The sequence below is a fragment of the Mauremys reevesii genome, linkage group 4 (genome assembly GCF_016161935.1).
Source record: "Mauremys reevesii isolate NIE-2019 linkage group 4, ASM1616193v1, whole genome shotgun sequence".
Lineage (NCBI taxonomy): Eukaryota > Metazoa > Chordata > Testudines > Geoemydidae > Mauremys > Mauremys reevesii.
In genome coordinates, this window is record NC_052626.1 from 145150091 (window position 1) to 145173993 (window position 23903).

At 52.4% G+C, this 23903-nt stretch overlaps 1 protein-coding gene and 1 non-coding gene across 2 annotated transcripts in view; both read right to left on the reverse strand.

Annotated features, from left to right (window-relative positions):
• Positions 1-2329: 2329 nt before the first annotated feature.
• LOC120403217 (integrin alpha-M-like) overlaps positions 2330-23903 on the reverse strand; it is a 28083-nt gene continuing 6509 nt past the window's right edge. Inside the window, exons 2-28 of the mRNA XM_039534076.1 lie at positions 22319-22433; positions 22079-22182; positions 21747-21811; positions 20916-21030; positions 20009-20139; positions 19613-19758; positions 19017-19170; positions 17212-17347; positions 14484-14632; positions 12889-13029; positions 12410-12616; positions 12145-12275; positions 9578-9735; positions 9264-9418; positions 8969-9100; positions 8282-8355; positions 7923-8064; positions 7643-7756; positions 7010-7089; positions 6772-6855; positions 6457-6535; positions 6113-6220; positions 5799-5882; positions 5537-5650; positions 5230-5322; positions 4942-5052; positions 2330-2715 (exon numbers count right to left, since the gene is read on the reverse strand). Coding sequence (XP_039390010.1) covers positions 2590-2715; positions 4942-5052; positions 5230-5322; positions 5537-5650; positions 5799-5882; positions 6113-6220; positions 6457-6535; positions 6772-6855; positions 7010-7089; positions 7643-7756; positions 7923-8064; positions 8282-8355; positions 8969-9100; positions 9264-9418; positions 9578-9735; positions 12145-12275; positions 12410-12616; positions 12889-13029; positions 14484-14632; positions 17212-17347; positions 19017-19170; positions 19613-19758; positions 20009-20139; positions 20916-21030; positions 21747-21811; positions 22079-22182; positions 22319-22433 — 3248 coding nt within the window. The 3' untranslated portion in view covers positions 2330-2589. The remainder of the gene's footprint in view (positions 2716-4941; positions 5053-5229; positions 5323-5536; positions 5651-5798; positions 5883-6112; positions 6221-6456; positions 6536-6771; positions 6856-7009; positions 7090-7642; positions 7757-7922; positions 8065-8281; positions 8356-8968; positions 9101-9263; positions 9419-9577; positions 9736-12144; positions 12276-12409; positions 12617-12888; positions 13030-14483; positions 14633-17211; positions 17348-19016; positions 19171-19612; positions 19759-20008; positions 20140-20915; positions 21031-21746; positions 21812-22078; positions 22183-22318; positions 22434-23903) is intronic.
• LOC120405459 lies at positions 16276-16391 on the reverse strand. Its single transcript, XR_005598575.1, has one exon. It is a non-coding gene; the product is annotated as a U5 spliceosomal RNA (small nuclear RNA).

The window sequence follows — 23903 nt, forward strand, 5'->3', positions numbered from 1 at the left end:
TGTACTGTGTATGAGGTGTTTTGCTGGAAATGTACATATTACTGGGGGCACAATTACACCAGCCCCTAACAAAACTACACACATCTATATGCTGCCATCTGGACTCTGGTGCACAAGTGGATCTGTAAATCTTAATGGAACCAGGGCATACTGCCTGATTCCATACCAAGTGGCTAAGTTGGTTTGGACAATAACCCATTTCTCTGTGGACATTCAATGGACTTATGATGTGGACAAAAGCACGTAAAACCTGCAGGGGCATCTTGTTGCAGCTGCCAGCAACTTGACACATTAAGATCTTAACCCTGTCGAAGGAGGAGAGGCAGTGTTTTGGTGGTGGCTCGCATATTGGACCATACTGCAGTGGGCACGACTCAATGTTGCTGTGCATTGTATATTGTTAACTGTACTTGTGTTACGTTGCATATGGAGATAACCTATAAGTAATGTAGTAAGACCTCCCCATCCCCCAGTGTGCAAGACAACCTGGACCCAACCTTCTCGGGCCCAATATAATGGGAAGTCTGGGACACTATTGGAACAGGTGTGGTGTGCCCATATGAGAGAAGGTGCTACACAAGGGGCAGTGGGACAAATGGAATATCGACACCTTCCACCTTCATGCCTGGCCCTATCAGGCAATGTGTCGCCATATGTCCTGTGCTTTTCCAGGGATACCTGGGCAGGAGGATCCCAAAAGAAAAAGAAAAAAAAGGGGTGAAGTGTTAGGATATAGATATTCAGGCCTGTCTGCAGAGGCCTGTACTTTAGAATTTAGGTGTATTCTTATCACTTAGCTAGTTATAGAGGAATAAAAGAGAGACTCAAAATTACTGTCTGTCTCTGTAATGCCCTTCTTTTACGTGACAGGCTAAGGCCTTCCGCTAAGATGTAGTTAGGCAGCCATAAGCTGGGAAGCGAATGGTCGCATTCTCACATTCCAAACTGGTCACATTGAAATAAGGTGCTATTAGGCTATTAGGAATATAATCCTGTCCTGATATTCCTATCACCTCCAGAGAAAGGGAAGAGCCTAGAAGATTTAAAAGGAAACTTAGTTTGATAGCGTCCTGTCTGGCAAGAACTCACTTATCAATAGACACAGCTGGAAAACCCTTATGTCTGTATAGATGTAGTTGTGAAATCCTCACTTCTGTATTGTTTTGTATGTTTATTTGCACGGTCTCTGGTTCTGTGATTGTTTCTGTCTGCTGTATAATTAATTTTGTTGGGTGTAAACCAATGAAGGTGGTGGAATATAATTGGTTAAATAACCATGTTACAGCTTAGCAAAACTCAGGTTTTACTATATAGTCTGCAGTGAATCAGGAATGGGAACAGGGACTGGGGATGGGAAAGGGGAATTGGGATCATGTTTTGCTAAAGGTGGAAATGGGAACAGGGGATGGGAACAGAAACAGGGACACAGGCAAGGCTCTGTGGTGTCAGAGCTGGGAAGGGGGACACTGAGGAAGGAAACTGGAATCATGCTTGCTGGAAGTTCACCCCAATAAACATTGAATTGTTTGCACCTTCAGACTTCGGGTATTGTTGCTCTCTGTTCATGTGAGAAGGACCAGGGAAGTAAGAGGGTGAAGGAATAAGCCCCCTAACATAAGTGATGACATAGGCCTTAGAGCACTGAAGCGCCTGAACTTCTTGTCTTTCCTGAGTGGCACAGACATTATGTCCCACTGCTTAGCGGACACGGCTTTCCAACAGATGGTCACGCCAGTGCCAAACACCGAGAGAATATAACCCCTTTACTCCCACGTGAGAGTCCTGTTTACAGATCTCTGACATGCCAGGGTACAATCCAGGCTAATGAGCAGCTCTGTCACCCTCCGGCCCTGCAGCCTTGGCTGCCTTACAAAGTCTTGCTGAAACAATGCCCACCCGGGCCACTCACAAACAGTCTAAGAGCATGCAACTCACACCCTGAGTGTCTGTGTGTAACTGCAGCCTGCTAACCACACCTGAGTTACACTCTAGCTCTCACCAGCCTGGGTTATACAGCAGGGTGACCCCAACACACACCCAGGCTTAGATTTTCTCCCAGAAATGTATGTCCTGTACTGCCCAGCCCTCTCCTGGACACTACAAATCATATTAAGTCCATTATTCCTGTAAGATTATTCCTGTGCCCACAACTTACCACCCCAAAACAGAGTTACCCAGACACTTCCATTCAAACACATTAGACTAGATAAAAGAATAAAACAAGTTTATTAACTACAAAGAGAGATTCTAAGTGAATCCAACTAATGAGGAATAAAACTCAGAAATGGTTACAAAGAAAATAAAGATGAAACATTTACTAGTGCCTAACTTAAACTATAGCCTATTCAAGCAAAGTTTCTCACCACATGCTTTCAGAAGCCTTCCAGATCAAACTGTGTATGTCAGGCCCTTTTCCCAGCATCCAGTGAATACTTCCTTTCTCTCTTCAGGTGCAGTGAATGCCATGGGCAGGGAAGGAGGGGTTGTCCCTCCTTTTTATAGTTTCAGTCTCACTGTTGAAAAACATTTCCAGCTGGGCACTAGGACACACAGAGTTTATGTGGAAGGATGTTCACAGCTGGCTTTTCCTCACACGATTGAGCTTGTTTTGTTTCCCTTTCTTCTTGATGACCGTTTACGGCCTAAAGGCAAATTCAGGCAGGGACATTTCTTTCTTGAGACCTCATCTGGTTGCCAACTTCCACCTGAGCAAGGCTGTGGGTTTGGGAACACGGGTCAGTAACATCATACAGGGAAATCTTATAAAACTTTACATACAATGTTGAGACACATAGCTTATCAGGCCAATACTGATCAATAACTTGTGAGTTTTTGAATTATATCTCACAAGGCATACTTTGTACAAAGATTATTACAATAGTACGTAGGGTGTGAATACAGGAATGTATTCGGTCCCAGCCTCATTACTACATGTGGCAGGGAGTTCCTCAGGCTAAACTTGCAGAACAGAGACATTTATTTTTTCCTTTTCAATCTGTTTTAAAGTGATTTCATTTCCTTGTGTGGTGTGGAAGCTTGGACAGCACAGCCCCTGTCACTCCCACAAACACACACACACACACATAGTATTGAGAGACAGTTTGAAGTGACGTGAGACTTCAGACAAGGCAGGCAAATGACTCTGAGAGCTTGGTTGTATTGGAAGTAACCCAGTAGCACCTCAAGGCCCCAATTGAGATCAGGGCTCCCCTTGTGCCAGGCGCTGCACAGACCCTGGCCGAGAGCGAGCCCCCCTTCTGCTGAGTGTGGCTCAGACACCGGCTGAGAACGGGCCTCCTGCTCTAATCCACTAGACCCCACTCCCTTCCACAGCTCCTGGGATAGAATCCAGGAGTCCTGGTTCCCAGCCCTGCCAGGGACACTCTGGTTGGAAGGCTTCATATTCAGCAAGGGGCATCAGGATATGGATCCACAGCATCCCACATAGTGTTGCCACCTGGATGATTTTTAACTGCCCTGGCCACTTTTTGTCCTGCTTTGCCTGTTACCAGTGATCAGTTTCACTGCACCCCACCCCCTCACAACCCAAGGGAAAATGTTTCCGTCGATAACAATCAAAACATGCAGCTAGACAAAGAAAGAAAAATGCTCCTGGAGAACTTTCTAGTGTCCCACCTTATTGTGTAGAAAACTTGCGGCCATGCTGGTGTCACTGTACTTTGTACAATTTGACATGTGATGTTGATAATTTCTGTTTTTAAAGGTTATAAATAGGCTTGGCAGAATTATTTTAAAAAATAATTTCCATGAACAGGACTATTTATTTCTAAGCAATTTTTTAAAATTTTTATTCATTTAAATTTTCAGTTGTGGAAAATTACTAGGGTGCGGGGGAGAGGAGGAAATCAAACCATAATTCTGTAAAGACAACAGACATTGATTTTAAAAGGTCACATTTTACAACTATTCAAACAAATTATTAACATCACATGTCAAAATATACAAAGTAAATAGCCTGAAATCAAACTCCAATATGTTCTCAAGCAGAAAATTTTGATTAGCGATGGAAATATTTTGCCAGCAGTTTGTCTGTGTGTGATGAATTCAACATTTACCAGTAAAACTCCAGTCCTTCCCAGCATAGTTATAAAGCTTTAACTTTTTGAATCTCAACCTCTATTAAATAACTGTGACCTTCACATATGGCCTGACCCCCGACACACACACAAATTCCCACAACCGGGATCATTTAAATTGATAAAAACAGGGGTGGGATGCTTAAAACCCAGAATTTTCCACATCAAAATTTAAATCAATAGAATTCTAAAAAAAATGCCTATAAAAATAACCTCAATGTTCTCCATCAAAGTTATAAGAAGGTAAATAGAATTCTGCCCAGCCTAATTTGAGTAACGATTGGCTCTAGTATCTCTTTTGTTGATTGGGGGATGGGCAGTGACCGGTCTCTCTGCATGTTGGAGGTGGCAAACATAAGGGGCGGGGGTGGACGTGGAGCAACCCAGAGGGAGGCAAAGCCAGGGGTGGGGAGGCAACATTGGCAACTCGTGCCTGGGGGGAGGGGGACAAGGAGGGTGGCAGACAGTGCCCAGCTTTAGCAATTAAAATTTAGGGGTTCTTTGACCCATCTAGGGGAGCGCATGGGGGGCTATTGTTTGGGGGTATTGGAAGCAGGGGGGTTGCCCGTGGCACACTCTGGGTCAGGTGAGGCCCCTTGCCCTCCACAGTGTCCTCCATCATCTGTTTGTACTGGTGCTTGAAGAAGCCAAACTGGAAGGAGACAGAGAGCGGAGAGGGGGAGAGCCAGACAGACACAGGCTCATGGCCGTGGAGGAGCAGAAGGGCTGTGGGAACCTCCGAAGGAAAGACCCTTGTCCCTTCTCCACCAGCTGGGAGAACCACAGGCCCTGCCCCCAGGGCGATGGGCTGTGGAGGAGGGGTCCATTACCCTGCCCCACTCACCTTGTAGAGGGCTGCGGTGATGAGAGCCAGCAGGACCAGGCCCCCCACGCTGCTGCCCACGACAATGGGCAGGTAGTTATAGACCTCGGAGCGCTCCACCACCGTCTGCACCTGGGGGAGAGGAGCTGTGAGATGGGGACCCAGGAGTCCTGGCACCATCACCCACCCCTGCTCTAACACACCAGACCCCGCTTCCTCCCTGAGCAGGGACAGGACCCAGGAGTCCTGGCTCCCAGCTCTAACCACTAGCCGATGCTCTCTCTATCCCGGGCGCAGTCGCTCTGGTACCTGGCGCCGGACGAATCCCTCCTTCTGGGTGTATTTCTCCTCCTCGTATTCAATCCGGGCCTCGCTCACCAGACTCACTTTCTGCTGCTGAGTCTGGAACAGAGAAATTCACCGTCCCTGACCGGAAATGACACAAACCAGCCCAGAGCATCGTCCCAGGGAGACCCACAGCAATTTACAGGCTGTTCACACAGGGGCAATCCCTTGCCCGGCACTGAGATGCAGCCACCTCTGGGGAGGGGCTCAGGGGCTGTTCACATGGGGGGATCTCTCACCTCGTGCCAAAAGGCAGAGGCAGCTCTCGTACCTGGGAGACCCACTGGAAGCTGACGTTCCCTTTGATCACAAACTCCAGCGACTGCTGCGTTTCCAGGGAGGCGATTCTGCACCGGACCTTCTTACAGGTGGCCACGGAGCAGTCCTGGGGGTGGAAGGATATCGCCGGGTGAGGCAGGGGGTGTGCAGGGGCTCAGCATGGCCATGAGGGTCTGGGTCTGTCTATAGCACTTGCTGTCTGTGTTAGTGCAGAGGGAGAGGAGCTGCTGGGATCTGCACTAGCCTGTACTCACCAGCAGGGGGCGCTTGCTCATCTGCTTCACAAAGTCCTTCGAACCGGGCGTTTCAGACTCACTGGTGCACTGGGCTAGCTGGGGCTGGGGAGGGAGAGAGACATGATGTTAATGGTGTTGGAAGGGGACACGGGGCCTTTCCCCTCTAGGGGGCACCAGCACCAATCTGGCACCAGGGCACAGGACTGGCTGGTTCAGAGGCTGGGGCAAGGCCTTTCCCCCCCAGACAGCCTGTTCCAGCAGGGGGCGCTGTAGGGCAGAGCAGGCATCACTGGGCCCATCTCACACACACAGGGGCAGGGAGAGGCAGATACCTTGGAGGGGACGACCTCAGAGGCGTCCCACACCCGGACCCCGTTCATCTCCACGGGGAACTGGAACGTGACCGAGATGGGGACGCTTCGCTGCCGCAGGTTCTTGACCTGAAAGAAACAGACTCACCATAGGGCACTGCAGGAAGAGAACCCAGGGGCTCTGATCCCCAGCCCCCGCTCTAACCCTCAGACCCCACTGCCCTGCCAGAGCTGGGGATAGAAGCCAGGAGTCCTGGCTCCCTACACACCCCTCCGTGCTCTAACGCACTAAACCTAACTCAGGCAGTTCCACTCCCACCCTCTTGTCCTGTCTCCCCCCTCACACTGTGCACCGCTGGCCTCACCTCATACCGATGTGTCACTGGCACACTTGTCCCTGCCTCCTTGGCGGAGAAGCTGACGTACTTGGTCGACTCCTCAAGGCTGGGGGAGGAAAAGGATGGAAAGAAGGAGAGAGGTGGGAGTGTGATGGATGGGGCTGGAGAATGGGGGTGGGGTGTCATGTCCAGAAGGGGGCGCTGTGCTACAGGGATGGGCTCAGTAGGGGGCGCTCTCCTGCAATCAGCGCTGGCACCTATGACCCCATGCGGCGCTACAGCAGGGAACAGGGATCCCAGTAGGGGGCGCTCTCCCCCGCCCCCGTCTCTGCACTGACCTACCTGGTGGGGATGATGAAGTGGCCGTACTTGACTGGCAGCTCCGCCCGGTGAATCATGCGCTCGGTCATGGGGCCGCCATTGTCACTGGGGGGAGGGGAGGGCAAAGGAGACAGATGTGAGGAGACGCAGGTAGGGAACTGTGCAGGGAGGCTGCACCACAGGCCACTGCCCTGTCCTGCTCCATGCACGGCCCCCTCCCACTGCCCCCCCGCCCGCTGGCCCTGCCCAGCCCCCTCACCTGCTGGCCTTGGCTGTGATCTGCAGCCTGTCCCCCAGGTCGGCCTCAGAGGAGACGCTGAAAGTGGCAACAAAGATGACCTGGAAAACACGGGGCGGGGGGGGGGGGGGTGAGAGAATCAGTGGGCTCAGGGACCGGGGAACTGCCAGAGACTGCGGGGGTGGGGCAGACATGGAAGATTGTGGGGCCTGTTGTATGAACTTAGATGGAACAAATGGTCCCACAGCGGCAAAGGGTGTTAACATGATCCTGTCCCTGTCCAACATTAAACAGCGTTAACCTGGTTTTGGATCCAGAGACCTCAGCCGGCTCTGTGCCACGGAGCACCCCATTCACCATCATTTTAAGGACCCCAAATGTGGGAGGGAACAGCCCTTCCCTTTGTTCTTTTCTCCCCCAGTGAGGTCTGATTTCCAGCTCCCCAGGTCTGGCCCTTGGTTTGCAGCCCCGGCAGGGCCTGATCCCAGCCCCGGAGTGACCTCAGGGCTCTGTTTGCACTGACTCGCCGGGCTCCCCGGGCGCTTTCCCCAGCACATCCCTTGTCACGGGCTGGGCTGACCCCAGGGAACTGCCCCTCTCTGCCCACAGCTGGGCTCACCCCTGGGGAGTTCACAGGCCAGGGCCTGTCCCTACCTCGGCCCTGCTCCAGAAGATGGGGTGGTTGATGTGGCAGATGCTGTTCCTTTGAGATTGCTCCTCCGAGCCCTCCGCCAAGCTGCACTTAATGGCCATGGCCCTCCTGTTGGACTGAGCACAGGGGACCAGCCAGTGAGAGATGGGGCCCACAGACCCCCTGCTGACCCCCTGCCTGCTCCCTGCAGAGCAGCATCCCATGACAAGTCCCCTGCCCGCCCCCTGCAGCACAGCGCCCCCTGCAGTGGCTGCCCCTCATGCCCGATGCGCGTTGGGGTACCTGGAGTAGCAGGACCCGGTGGTAGGACAGCGCGGCCGGGTAGAAGAACTCCACCGTGGTGTTGTAGGAATTGTCCCCGTGATTCTGGATGGAGACGGTGGTGTTGATTTCAGGGGTGACCCCCACCACCAGGGTGCTCAAGCTAAGGGGAGAGAAAGGGGTGAGCTTCCTCAGGGCCGTGCCCTGGCTGCTCTGTGAACTTCCTCTAGCAGTGCCCAGCCAGGGACCCCAGTGATGCGATCTTCGCCACAGCAGTGCCCCCCACCCAGGATCCATCAGCACTGGAAATCCAAGGTGTGCTCAAGCTGGACGGGTCCCCCCATGGCGGGTGTTTTTGCAGGGAGGTTTCGGTGACTTACCCAGAGAAATTGAAGGAGACTGCTAACTGGTCATCGCAGCGGCCATCCGCGCCGCAGATCTTCTGAAATGGGAGCTGGGGGGAGACAAGGGGTCAATGGGGAGGGGGCTGCAGCACCGTCTTCCAGAGTGACAGTGCAGGGACCCAGGGGCCCTCCAGTTACCCAAGCACCTCCCAATCCCCTGCACTGGAGCACAGCTAAACCCATCATCAGCCCTGCCCGTGCCACCTACACACTCACCCATATGCCTCCTCCCCCTTCCACCTCCTGGCTCTTGCCAGCAACAGTATCACACTTCTAGGGGTGCCAGGGCAGGGGGCCTGCCTGGCTCACTGGGGGATGGGGAACAGGGCATGGGGCCTTTCCCCTCTAAGGGGCCCTGGCCAAAATAAGTTTTGAAAAGTGTTCAGAAAAAATCATTTTTTTAGCCAAAAATATTTTGTTTTTTGGAGAGAAATTTTGGGAACTTTGAGGAGAAGTTGAAATGTTCCCTCAGAGGGGAGACAGGTCCGTAGCCAAGGCAAACTCAACATCCATCTCTGTTGCCCTCTAGTGTCTATACTCTGTGAGGGGGTTTAGAAAGCTGCTGCTGGCTCTGAACTTTGCAGCTTCTCGCTTTTGAGTGCCAACATCACTGGTTCGATCCCTGCAGCAGAGCCACCATGGGGCCTGGCTCTGGAACCTTACCAAGCCTGGAGACACCAGCACAGAGTCCTCGCTCAGGATGGGTCTGAGGCCACTGGCGGCAGCGATGGATTCCCCTGTCAGGGTGTAGTTCAAGTGTAGGGTGATGGGGGTCAGTGTGTCCTCAGGGCACAGCTGAGGAGACAGAAACATGTTGGGCCTCTGAAGGGAAAGGGGGGCTTGGGGCTGTGTGGGACCCGGAGAGAGGTTTGTTCTCTGGGTGATTTGGGAGCAAGGGGCAGAGTTGGAGGGGCAGACACAGTGGGAGGGAAAGGAGCCGGGACACCCCCACACTCACAGGTAACATTATCCGGTACGTCTCACATTTCTTCTCAATGCTGAGTCGCAGCTCCCTGCCCAGGACAGGGCCAGTGGAGTCGAAGGTGACTCGGATCTTCGTCCGCTCGGGGTCCAGGGCCAGGCTGTACTGAATGGTGCTGAAGATCCCATCACCTACGGGGCAGGGAAAATGAGGGACTGAGAGCGGGAACCTGAATGGGAAATGGGACATGGGGCCTTTCCCCTCTAGGGGGTGCTGACTCGAGTCCAGACCCTGGGGAAGGAACTGGCTGGCTCAGGGGGGAGGGGAGCAGGGGGTGGGTTTGGTCTGACCTAGGCTGTCCATGGTGCTCTTAGTGACGGTGAAGCAGATCTCTGCCCTGCTGGCTTCTGTGTTGAGCTGCTCCTGCCCCTGGCAGTTGAAGGCCGAGGTGGGGATGGTTGGGGGCTGGAAGCTGATGGAGACCCTGACTCTGAGCACCGGCCGGGACCTGCCATGGGGGAAACAGAACCATCACCCAGCTGCTCCCTGCAATGGGGCCAGGCCCCCTCCCTTCCCAGAGCCTCCCACCCAGCCTAGATGTGCTTACAGCACCCAAGGGAGAAAAGTTATGGATTTGCAGCTCTGCTAGTGGAGATGCTGGGGGCAGAGAAGGGAGCAGTAAAGCAGGGGCAGCAGATTTGTATAATTTTTGGTGGTGCCCAAAACAGGTCCAAGTTGTGTACTCCTACACACCCTGCCACACACATATCCCTGCCTAAGGCTCTGAAAGGGAGATTGGGTGCTGGTTGCAGGATCTGGGCCGGGGCAGAGGGTATAGGTTCAGGAGGGGGTGCCAGTTCTGGGAGGGAGTTTGGGAGCAGGAGGGAGTTTGGGGGTGCAGGCTTTGGGAAGAAGTTTGGATGTGGGATGGGTTTCGGTTGCAGAGCCCCCCCACACCACACTCCCTGGACACGCTATGCCCAGCGCCCCCACCCACAAATCCACAGTGCCCTGAACACCACCACTTCCCCCACTCTCAGCCCCACCTCAGCCAAGAGGAGCAAGGGCAGGAGAGGAACCAGGGAGGTGTGTGGGGGCAGCATGTGGGACTCAGACCCAAACTTTGGTGGAGCCAGGCCCCCAGGCCCAGTATATTCCTGAAGCCCAAGCATTACGGGCTCATGCAACTTGCCGGCACTGCAGCAAAGCTTTCATTGTGCCTTTCTCCAGTACAGGTGAGACAGACAGACACACACAATGTATTGCTACTGTGTGCAGCCTTGTCTACACTACAGATAACCGAGCTTAATGAAGCGTGGCAGACTACTAGTTCTCATTCTCAAAATGTTGCCTCAAAGCCTCCCTGATTCGAATAGCCCCCATTGTGCCCCTCCAATAGCCATGGTATCTGACTGCTCAAAATCAGCAGCCAGATGATCTGGTTCAGCACTCCACCCCAGGCAAGCTTTTCACCCGTAGCTCCACAGGCAGCTCTGGACATTGGAATGTTTTCCTCACTAAGATCTAACCTTCCCTAAAGGCAGCGCCAGCGCGCTTTTAATCTGCCAAAGACACATTCCACATCTACTCAGTCTGTTATGGAAGCGCTCCTTGCTGCTGTCCAGGTTTCCCATTTAAGGCTCCATGAGCCATGGGAGTAAGGGATACGCTGCGTCTCCCAGGATCACGATGGGCATTTCAACATCCCCCACTGCAATCTTTTGGTCTGGAAAGAAAGTCTCTGCTTGCAGCTTTCTGTGCAGGCTGGTGCTCCTGAAGATGCACACGTCATGCACCTTCCCCGACCACCCCACGCTGATGTCAGCAAAACACCCATGGTGATATACAAGTGCCTGCACTAACAAAGAGAAGTGCCCCTTTCTGTTGATGTACTCCATTACAAGATGGTCTGGGGCCAAAATTGGAATATGTGTTCCATCTATCACCCTGCCGCAGTTAGGGAATCCCATTTCCACAAAGCCATTCACTATTTCATGTACATTTCCAAGAATCATGGCCCTTTGTAGCAGGATTCAATTGATGGCCCTGCACATTTGAATTAATGCATCCTCTGCAATGGACTTCAAACTGATTCCCAACCAACTGGTAGCAGTCAAGGGTTGCCAGCTTCCACACTGCAATCGCCACACACTTCCCCACCCAGAGGGCAGCTCTCATTTTGGTGTCTTTGCACTGCAGGACTGGGGTGAGCTCTGTACACAGTTCCAGGAAGTTGGTTTTCTGCATCTGAAAGTTCTGCACCCACTGCTCGTCATCTCAGAGCTGCATAACAATGTGATCCCACCAATCGGTGCTTGCTCAAAAGCGACTGTCCACTGTGTTCAGCTGCTCCATGAATGCCAAAAGTAATCTGGTGTTGTTTCTTTCCATGGCACACAGCAGGTCTGGCAACTCTGGTTCCTCTTCAGATTGGGAGCTCATGATATACTGCATGACCATCCACGATGTGTTCGTAACAGCGACCACAACAGTAGAGATCAGTGCAGGATCCATCTTTTCAGACAGAGATGGCAGGTGCACAGTAAACATTGAAAAATGCCACACAATGCAGTCAAAAGCCCATGGAATGCTGGGATGGAAAGAACTGCATCATGGGACATTGATTCCACACCCATGATGCACTGCGATCCACTCCACCTTCCCACAACACCTAGCTGTGGAATGTGGTGAGCAGCACACTGAGAGAGGTACCCATAGTGCACTGCTCTCACTCTCAGTGCTACAGCACCAAGTGTGGATGGGCTCTGCTGGCACAAGGACTGTAGTGTGGACATGGAATAGCGAGGAAATTATTGCACTTTGAGATCGTTGGCATAACTTGTATTGAAAACACCCTCTGTGTAAACAAGGCCTGAGATTGTCGTGCGGAGCAGTGCAACGACACAGAGTTACTTACCTCAGCAGCAGGACCTGCCCTTGTGCCCCTACTGTGATATCCGGCAGCCCATCCCCCGTCAGATCTGTCCCGCCACTGACAACCTGGCCAAAGTAGTGCAGCCTGCTGGGAAACTGTGACCCCTGTATGCGCTGTAGGGCAGAGAGAGCAGTGAGGGATGCAGAAGGGGTGACTGTACTATATAATGGGCACTAGGGGGCTGTGGGGCCCCATGGTGTCCCTTCAGGGCTGTGTATTGACCACTCCCCATAGGAGCTGGGCTCACCTGTCTGTACTGGGGACTGAGGCCTCCCTTTCCCCCATGGAAGATGTACAAGGCCCCACGATTGTCATTCTCCATGGGAGCCCCAATGGCCACGTCCGTCTGTCCATCCCCGCTGATGTCCCCGATTTCAGACATGCTGGCCCCGAAGCGCCCAGACACTTCCCCCGTCTGCCCATGTAGTGTCTTGTTGCAGACCATCGTCGTCCCCTGCAGGCCCAATCCAAAAAGACACATGGGAAAGGATCAGCACTTGGTGTCATCAGAGAGTGATCCCTACCAAGCTCCTTTTCCTCTCTCTGCAGCACAGTGTGTCCCCCTGCTCCTGACTCTGGGACACTGGGGCCAGAACTGACTGGGAGGAACTGAGCCTCTACCCTGCTTCCTGGAGCACCATGCCCACTACCACAATACTAATTGTCACAGCATCACAGCAGTCCCAGCAAACCCATCTTGCCCATGGCTGCACTCCTCTCTCTTACCGGCAAGTTAATCTGGCAGATATAGACCCGTCCTCCATTCAGAGGTGTATGGTACATTGGGGCTCCGATTAGAATCAGGTCCATGTTCCCATCTCTGTTGAGGTCCACAGCACACAATATACTCCCGAAATCTGACCCAGTCTGGAGAGGAAGATAAGCAACCCCCTTAATTTAGTCACCTTCTGCTTCTTCTCCCACTGGGAACCTTCTCACCCTCTGGGGATAAGGATTCAGTCCCAATGTCCACTCCATCTTTAGCCTCATCCTCCCTCAGTGCAGCAGGTGGCGCTATCTTGGTAAGTGTTCGTGAACAGACAGGCAGCTAGATCTTGGAGGGCCGGGGATGCTGAATGCTAACTGTGGTGCAATTCTGTTCAGAGGTTGGGCTATCACAAGTCAGGTTCATCACTGACTGAGCCACTGTTATAAGTTTTGTTTAGGTGGCATGTACAGGCAATTGGAGCTTGGAGAAATTCACTTTGTTAGTGTAGTGTGATCTTTTACAGACACTGTTAATATCACTAGTAATATTATTTCCTTGCTCGAGTCTCTCTAGCCCAGATCCACAAAGGTATTTATGTGCTTAACCCGCTGGACTTTACTGCCTCTGTGATCCGCAAAACCTCTGACTGGCTGCTGCTGACCCCTGTAGGTGCCTAAACTGACTTGTTGCCTAAGTTTTTGTAGCAGAAGCTCCTTTGTTGATGTCCCAAGGGCAGGGCATGTGCCTTACTGTCTTACTCTAAGCATGCAGTTGCCCGGTGCCTATTTCCCCGCCATCCCAGCATGATCCACAAACTGGGGGATGACAGGTGCTGCTCCATCTAACTCCTCCTCCTCTGGTAGGTGTGGTCAGAGGAGAAGGAATTGAACACACACCTGCTATTTCTCAGTTCAGTGCTCTAACCCCTGAGCTGTGGGATATTCTGATGTGGGCTCCCTCAGTCTCCCCTGTTAAAGTTGTTCCACTTTCGTTGAGTAACTAAGTATCAGTTGGGCCACAGAACATGTGCAAATCACAACCACCCTACGGCCGGAGAGAGGGGAGCTACCTGGTCAAATCCTTCTTCCTCATCAGACAAAGCAGGGATTTGAACCAGGGGTCACCCATGTCCTAGGTGAGGACTCTAACCCCCAGGCTTTATGGGAAACCTCTCTTGTCTCCTACAGCTTTATCTCGGCAGCTCCGAGCATGCCTATTGGATGAGACCCAACATGTGGGGTGGGTGAAGAGTGCCTGTTTCTCTCTCTCCCCTCCCCCCATTCATTGATCGCTGGCAGAGGCAGGTGCCTCCCTGCAGCATCACGATGCCTAAGTCCCTTGGTGGGTCTGGGCCTCTGTCCGTATCCACCTTATGAGTTCCATCTAGACTGTAAGTGAAGGTAACAGAGGTGGGATATTGGAGAGATGCTGAATGTCAGCTGCGGTGCAGTTCGCTAAACCAGTCAAGTTTATCCCCTGCCTGAGGCTTTCTGACCGAATCGTTCCTGAAGGTGAAGCCAAACACAAATATTACATGATGTGAAAAGTTTACAGGCTTCCTCCAGCCCTCTCCTTCTCTCAAACCCACAATCCACATTAATGCTCCCCATACCTGATCTCCCAACAGCTCTGGTCCGGGTGTCCATTCCCCACCCTTGGTATCTCGGCTGAACAGGACGACTTTGCCGGTGCCTTGGCATAGAGGGGCCCCGACCATGTAGATGCTCTGTCCTTTGGCTGTGATGACCTGAGATGAATAACCTCAAAGGAAAAGAGAGACATGGGGAGGTGACATGGGAAACAGCCATACAACAGTGTGATGGGTTGGACCACCCCATCTGGGATGCCACCTGATGTACTGGGTTTCACTGAGCCTTTCCTGCTCCACCAGCCTGGATTCCCTCTCCCTGTTCCGCTGAATTAGGCTCTCCGGTCTGGTGTAGCACACACACAGGTAGGGCCAGACCCAGTGGCAGACACAGACTGAAGTCAGCGCTATGTGAGAGGACTCACCTGGAACTCACGTGCACACACTTTTGGGCAATAAACTCGAAACAATACTGTCTTACACTCTACAGAGAGATCTGCACAGCGCAAGCTCCTAAAAATTCACCCTCTCCCTCAATGTGGAGAGAGATGTGCGCAGCTTCTTGCACCCCCAGGTATGAATTGCACAAACTGGGTTATGCTATAAACAAGAAATAACTTTATTAACTACAAAAGGTAAATTGTAAGTGATTATAAGGGAAAGCAAACAGCACAAAGCAGGTTACCTTAATAAATAAAGAAAACCTGCAAACTCAGCATAACACACTAGACAGGTAGGATACAAATTAGCAGACTCTCACCCTAAGTGATAAACAGGCAGCACATTCTTAAGGCACAAGTTGCCTTGGCTTTCCCAGGTTTTCATACTCAGGTTAAAAATCCCTCTAGCCTGGGACCATCAGTTCCCACTGCTCAGTCCTTGCCCCTCAGATATTTCCAGGCGTGTTGTTGTAGGGAGAGTGACGTCCCCCATGACGTCATTGTCCCCTTTTTGTATCTTCTTCCCACTCACTGGAAAGCTCTTGTGCTGTGACCTGGGCCAAACAGTTCCCATTGTGTAGTGCTATCTCTGAGAGGTTTGTACTGTACCCACTTCCTGGGGTAATCCATGTGCTTATGTGAACTTACTCAATAAGCCATTAACACTGTTTGGAATTTTTACCATTGTACCTGAAAGGCTGCTTGTGGGTGTTGTGAAGCTCATCACAAGTTTCAGTAACACGCACATAGCAAAACTTCATAACTTCACATAGAACGATAACACATACAATCCAATGAGATTAATGTTCAGCAGATCAAGACTTTTAGAATAATCTCTCACAAGGCATACTTTGTACAAAACAGATCCTAATTACATGACAGTGGTGAATATTAGGGTCTCAGGGTGTCACAAACAGTGCGACACAGAGATCCCTTTTCCAGAACCAAGATGCAGCCACCTCTGGGGTGAGGAGCCAGGGCTGTTTAAATAGGTAAGAGGAAATCTTTGGGTTTGTTTTTACCAAGGTAAACATCATTCATGTCCCCAGAGGTTGTGGGTATGTTGCTGAAACTTATCTTCCCACTGCTCCCATATAGGTAAGTCCCACCGGACCAGTAATAGGCTCCCACCACTCCCAGCAGCTCCCTGTCCCACAGAATCATAGAAGATCAGGGTTGGAAGAGACTATACCAATCTCCTAGAACTGGAAGGGACCTTGAAAGGTCATTGAGTCCAGCCCCCTGCCTTCACTAGCAGGACCAATTTTTGCCTCAGATCCCTAAGTGGCCCCCTCAAGGATTGAACTCACAACCCTGGGTTTAGTAGGCCAATGCTCAAACCACTGAGCTATCGCTCCCCCCCCCCCTTTTTTTATAGCTTCACCGAAGTGAAGCCTCAAAAAATTGGGTAGAAACTCATAAATGTTCCTCTCCACGGAAATCTTTAGTAAAAGGCGAAAGATTTATACGATCTGAAGAGAAACCAGGGTTGGAAGAGACCTCAGGAGGTCATCTAGTCCAATCCCCTGCTCAAAGCAGGACCAACCCCAACTAAATAATCCCAGCCAGGGCTTTGTCAAGCCAGACCTTACAAACCCCTAAGGATGGGGATAGCATTGGCCTGCTAAACCCAGAGTTGTGAGTTCAATCCTTGAGGGGGCCATTTAGGGAACTGGGGTAAAAATTTGTCTGGGGATTGGACCTGCTTTGAACAGGGGATTGGACTAGATGACCTCCGGAGGTGCCTTCCAACCCTGATATTCTCTGATTCTATGGTGGAGATTCCACCACCTCCCTAGGTTACCCATTCCAGCGCTTCACCACCCTCCTAGTGAAATAGTGTTTCCTAATATCCAACCTAGACCTCCCACACTGCAACTTGAGACCTTTGCTCCTTGTTCTGTCATCTGCCACCATGGAGAACAGCCGAGCTCCATCCTCTTTGGAACCCCCCTTCAGGTAGTTGAAGGCTTCTATAAAATTCCCCCTCACTAGTCTCTTCTGCAGAGTAAATAAACCCAGTTCCCTCAGCCTCTCCTCATAAGTCATGTGCCCCAGGCCCCTAATCATTTTTGTTCACCGTCGCTGGACTCTTTCCAATTTACCCACATCCTTTCTGTAGTGGGGCCCCCAAAACTGGACGCAATACTCCAGATGTGGCCTCACCAGTGCCAAACAGAGGGGAATAATCACTTCCCTCGATCTGCTGGCAATGCTCCTACTAATGCAGCCCAATGTGCCGGCCATCTCGACCTTGAAAACCCATTTCTAGAGCCCCAGGGCCACTGCGGCCCCTGCCCCAGCTCTGTTACCTTCCAAGATGATGATTTTGTCCTGCAGCTGGGTCTCGATGCACTCAAGGGTGTTGAAATTGTCCACCCCGAAGATATGCTTCCTGGTGGGCTCAGAGGCGATCTGCTGGAACTCATGTTGGCCTCCAGTGCCAACCTTCACGGAGCAGAGGGAGGTACAGTGGAGACAAGGGCATCAGCATCAATCACAGCCAAGAGCCCATGGCACATACCCACCCATCCTGAGCCCTGCTGGGCCCTCAATAGGCACGGCTCAGCCAGCACCCTGGGCCGCTCCAGTGAGTGGGGGGATGGGGCTCTGAAACATCTTGGCACAAGTGTCACTGTGTTTTGAGGATACAGGCCCACAAGCCTGAAGTTTTGGAACCTGCCTCATTTCAGCTCCGAGTTGTGTCAGTTGCATCAGCGGCGGAGCACAGAGAACATCTTGCCATGGGGACTGTCAGCGCTCTGGGGCCCTGCATGACTTAATCTCCAGGGCGTAGTGAGGGGTGAGTGCGGGCAATGACTCCCTGGGATGTCTCAAGGCAATGGGTGAAGGGCTGGGACCACTGCGCTAGGCCGGGTGGGTTGCGTGCCATCGGTTCAGCGGTGGAGTCAGGCACCTCCCGTACGCCGCAGACAGAGGTCTAACAAGATCCAATGGCTGGAAGCTAAATTTACACCCATTCAGATTGGAAAGATGGTGTCAGGTTTAACCCTGAGGGGAATTAACCATTGGAGCAGCTCACCACGGGCCGTGGTGGATTCTCCATCCCTGGCAATTTTTATCTCAGGACTGACTGGTTTTCTAGGAGATCTGCTCTGGTTCCATCAGTGATTATTTGGGTCAGTTCTCTGGCCTGTGCTACATGGGAGCTCAGACTAGATCATCACAAAAGTCCCTTCTGGCCTGGGAACCTACGACTCTAAACCCGAGTTTGTTGATGAAAGGCAGCTTATGTCAACCTACCTCTGTAAGCAGCTACACTAAAATGTAGCTCCCTCCCATGTAACTCGCCTACTGCACCGACTTCATAACTCCACTTCCGCAAGAGGCGTTGCTTTTAGTCAATGTAGTTAGGTCGATGCAGTGTCCATATAGACACTGGATGGCTTACATAGCCTGAGACTCTGGCTGTTGGCCCCAGGCAATGCAGCTTCAGCCCCACAACGCCCCACACTGATAGTTAAATCGGTACAAGGCCCCTGGTGAGGACGTGCACGGCCGACAGGAGAGTAATGGGAACATGAAAAACCAATTTAATTCCCGCGGTGGCTGTGTGATGACGTAACTGAATTCGACTTCAGTGTGTCGTGTAAACTTGCCCTTTGTCTTGCTGCTGATGCCCATTTCAATCTCTTTGGCTCAGCAGTTTAACGGAGATAAATGTCAAGTGACTGACACCAGTTTGGGGAGGATCAGAGCTGTTGTTTGAACCCCGGGGGGTGCAAAAAAGACTTTATAAGAACCGGGTGACTTTGCTGTTTAACGGAGCGGGGGCTGTATCTCAGAAACCCCTTGTGCAAATGATCCCAAATTTAGACCACTCATCTTAACCTGCATCCCATGAGGCAAACCAAATTTAGGACAATCTGAGTCAGCACATGGACTGTAGGGCAGTCAGAAAACCCAACCTTTTACTAGAAAGTGCCGCTCAACCTGAACCACAGAGGAGCTCCAGCTCTCCTATAATGTCACACGTTGGCCCAGTTACAACCCAGGGTCAGTTCTTCTCCCTTATGTGATGGGAACCCCCTCCCCATCCCCTGTCCTTGGACATGGGCTCAGATCCATACTAGTTCTCTGCACAGCCATGGCTCACCCCGATGGCGTAGCGGATGATTCCAGCTCGCTCAGCCTCAGGTATGACATCTGAATAAAAAAGCGGGTCTCCAGTTTTCTGCCCATCTGTGATCACCATGAGAATCTTGGTGGCTTCATCCCGAGCGCCTTTCCCAGAGGTGAACAGCTCCCGCCTGGAAAAGGGGGGTGGGGAATACATGGGACGGTTATTGATACATAATAACACCTAGTGATCACCCACTGCTTTGGCATTGCAGATCACACGGTCCTTGACAAAGGAGGCCACTGTCATTTCCTCCATTTTACCAATGGGGAAACTGAGGCACACTGTGGGGCTGTGAATTGCTCAGAAGCTCAGAGCTGGCAATAGACCCCTGGAGTCCTTGCTCCCATCATCTCCCTCCTTGCTCTAACCTACTAGTGCCCACTCCCCTTCAGAGTCAGGCACAGAGCCCAGGAGTCCTGATGGCCAGCCTGCTGCTCTAACCACTAGTCCCCAGTCCCTTCCCACAGCTGGGGATAGAACCCAGGGGTCCTGAGTCCCTGTCCCTTAGCTCCCATGACTTTAAAGCCCATTCCCTGTGGAGTCAGCACCGGGAGGAGGGCAATACCTACACCACTTTCCGGATGGCGGTGGCCGTGTGCGTCCAACCCTGGAGCTGTACGACCGACCTGACAAGGTCATCGGGGTCGCTGCTCCTCTTGTACTGTGAGAAGTCGAAGTGCTCTTTAAATTCGTTCGAGTACTGCATGAGGGCGAACTGCAGGAGACAGGGGAGAAGAGAGAAAAATAACCCCAGGGGTGGAGGGTAAAAAAAGCAGGCATCAGACTCAGTTAATGCCTGGGGCAGGCGGTCAGGATGTGGCTGGTTCTGCAGGAATTTTTTCCTGGTTTTGCATGCAAAATCCATTGCTGCGCCCTGCAGCACAGCGCCCCCTAGTGCCACATTGGGGTCAGCACTGACTGCGAGGAGCAGGGTATGTAATCAGGGTTCAGCCTCTGCCTGTTACCTGCGTGTCGATGCTGCGGAAACGCTTCATGATCTCAGAGAGAAACGTCTTCATCTTTGTAAAATCCTCATGTTTAATGCTGGTCGAGCCATCGATGAGGAGCACTATGTCCGTGACATGTTTGGGGCACTCTGAGAGGGACAGGAATGAAGTACATCCTGACGCAACTCCACAAACATGGGAAACCACAAACATGGGAAACCAGATAAAGAGCCAGGGCCGCGCCAGACCCAGCGCCGCCGAAGGTGCGCGTGCCGCCGCCGGGGGGGGGGGGGGGGGGGGGGGGGGGGCAGTGGGGCTGCAGGCGTGCGGGCGTGGCGCGGGGCGGCGTCAGCGGCGGCTAGCTGAAGCCGCCGCTGAGCTAAACATAACGACCGCCCCGCCTGCTGCCTGCCGCGCCGCCGCTCCTGCCGCCTGGGGCACACTGGAGTAGACCCCCCTCGATGGCAATTCGGCGCTCTACTACCTGAAGGGGAAGGGGGAGGGCTGCCCCGCCAGAATGCGCCGCCCCAAGCACCAGCTTGGAATGCTGGTGCCTGGAGCCGGCCCTGGCTAGACCAGACCAATGGGCGCATCTAACCTGATATCCCACACCCCCCGTCAGCCACTCCAATCAGACGACTTGGCCCCCTTGTCTCCATATCATCCTGTCCCTGCCATGGAGGGGTCCTGAGAATAGAGCATGATATGCACTGAGATGAAAAAAATACACCCCACCCACCTCCCAGCGCTGGGACAGAACCCAGGAGTCCTGACTCCAAGCTCCTATTGACATCCTGAATCAAACCAATGGACCCACCTAGCCTGGTATCCCACCCCCTGTCAGACTCTGTGCCCCTCCACCTCCCCATGGCCCATGACCACAGGGTGTAAGTGGCCCCACACACACCACTGTGTCACTCCTCACCTGGCTGGGTGTCCCGGTTGTGTTGGAGTTGCGAGAAGCTCTGCTGCAGAGGGAAGCAGTTGTGACTGACGTACGTGTTCTCCCCACAGGCCTGTTGCACCTTGGGGCCGCACACCTGTGGCACGTGAAGTCATGAGGTCAGTAGGTGCCCCTCTGAATAGAGCTCTGAGGGTGGGGAAGAGACCCTGGGGCCTGATCCCTCCCCCCCATGGATATGCAGGGAAAGGCCCTGCCAGAGCAGGGGCCCCCTTGAGGCAGACAGGGCTTCAGGACCCGAGGTCCCAGCACCTATCTCCAAGAGGAGACAGGGGAGACACATGGGGGCATCATCTGCTTACCGCACTCCCTGCTATAGCAGTGTCCTGTCACTGTTGCCATGGCAATGTCACCTGCTTGCCATGCTCCCTGCAATGCCCATGCACAGTCACTGTCACCGTGGTGACAAGCCAGTTACAACGCTTCCTGCTATATCAGCACACAGTCATTGTCACTATAGCACCATCAGCTAGGTGCCTCCATCCCTCACAACATCATCTCACAGGGTCACTGTTGCCAAAGCGAGGATATCTGGCTACCACCATTCCCCACTGCATCCTTGTGCCGCCCCTCCACCTACAGGAGTTACCAACAGCCCTCGCACAGTTACTGTGTAGTCCTGGGGATGTCACCCAATTGTTACCTCTGCACCATTGCTCCAGTCACACTGACATGGCCCAGTTACTACCATCCATGTGTAGTGGGGTTTGGGGAGGGATCTGTCCCCTGGAATGATGAGGGAGAAAACGTCGGACCCCAGTCCCAGCACCCACCTCCCCTGGGTGTGGTACCTACCTGGAACTGGGAACCTCGGGCAGCTGGAGACAAACTGAGGGACGTGTCCATGGCATCCGGGGACCCTGACAGGGGAGAGATGCACACCAGGCTGAGCAAATAAACTCCATTCCTGTCCCTGAGTGGAGGATATAACCAAGAATTCCTGACTCCCAGCCTAACACTAGACCCCCCAACAGCTGGGGATAGAACCCAGGTGTCCTGGCTCCGAGCCCCACCCCCTGCTCTAACCCACTAGACCCCCCCTTCCCTCTCAGAGCTGGTGACAGAACCCAAGAGTCCTGGCTCCCACCCCAATCCTATTGCTGCCCCATAGCACAGGGTGCCCCTACTGTGGGTGGGGATCTCCTGGCAGCGTCTGGAGCCCGGGTCGCACTTGTAGACTTTGCCGGTTTCATTCACGTTTCCTGTCTGCGGTGAGGCCCCGATGATCAGCCTGTGAGGAAAAAGTATGGGGGGCTCAGGGGATGCCCCACACACCCAGGGGACTGAGGCCCAGGGGAGGCAGCCCAGCCAGACATGCCCCTCAGCGTTGGGCACAAGTCATGTGGGGTCCCAGGTCCGGCCCTTACCCCCCATCACTGGCACTCCCGAACTGCAACATGCTCTGCCCAAACCCCGCTGCTGCCTCCTGGAAGGTGATGGGTCCCTCCACGTCCACGCTGAATCCACGGCTCGGTGCCAGCACTGCAGGGGTTAAACAGTCACCAGTTAGAGCTTCCCTGAGGAAGCTAGGGTGACCAGACAGCAAGTGTGAAAAATCGGGACAGGAGGTGTGTGGGGGGGTGTAATAGGATCCTATATACGAAAAAGACCCAAAAATCGGGACTGTCTCTATAGAATCGGGACATCTGGTCACCCTAAATATAGACCAGGCAAGTGGCTGGGGCTTTCTGGCTATGGGACTGAATTCCAGCCCGCAACTCTAACCCACCAAAGCCCACTCCTCTCCTAAAGCCAGGGATAGAACCCAGGCGTCCTGACTCCCAGCTCCTCACTACTGGCTCCCTGCTCTGTAGCCCTCAAGGGCTACTTTATATAAATCACTCCCTGTATTCATTTGCATGGTGCCAGACATGCTCATTTAAATATAAATATCATGAGTACAGCGCTACCAAATTCAAAGTCCATTTTGGTCCAATTCACAGTCACAGGATTTTGAAAATCGTAAATTTAATGATTTCAGCTCTTTAAATCCGAAATTTCACAGTGTTGTAATTGTAGGGGTCCTCATGCAAAAAAGAGTTGTGGGGGTGGGGGTGGTCGAAAGGTTGCGGGGGGGGGGGGCGGGACTGTGGCACTGCTACCCTTACTCCTGTGCTGCTGCTGGCAGTGGCAGTGCCTTCAGAGGTGGGTGCCTGGCCAACAGCCGCTCTTATCTGGCCACCCAGCTCTGAAGGCAGCACAGAAGTAATGTGACCCCCCTAAAATAACCCTGTGACTCCCCTGCAACACCCTTTTGGGTCAGGACCCTCAATTTGAGAAATGCTGGTCTCCCCCATGACATTTGGGGTAATTAGGTAAAAGCACATAAAAGACCAGATTTCACAGTCTGGGACATGTTTTTCATGACCGTGAATTTGGCAGGGCCCTAATTGTGAGTGGATTCAGCGCTGGTGAAGGAAGTCCTAGATTTAGCTCCATCCGCTTTCCTGATGCTGATCCATAGTGGATGCACTTCCTGCATGGACAGAAGGGACAGGTCAGTCTTCATAGATTGATAGACTCTATGGCCATGTAACTAGTGATTTTAGTTATTATTCATTTATTGTGTGACATTATGATTATGTTATATCATATATATTCATTGTATGTTAACTAGAGTTAATCTGTAGGATTATAAAAGTATAAAATAGGTCCTCTAAATACCAAACCAAGTACTAGAGATGACTAAGAGAAGCTGGAATGCAAAAACCCACAGGTTAAAGCCTGCAAGACTTTAGCTTAGCTATTTTAGGCTTGGAGACAAGAAATGATGACATAGGTGACTGATAAATAATCCGATGCCCTAAGACTATGGGAAAAGTGGCACCAAGTGACAATATTGTGCAAAATTATCCAGAAGATTAATATTAGATCATAAAAATACCATAAAGGCGCATCTCAGACATGTGTCTTAACCATGGGATACAGCCTGCGGGTCAATGCTAATGAGAA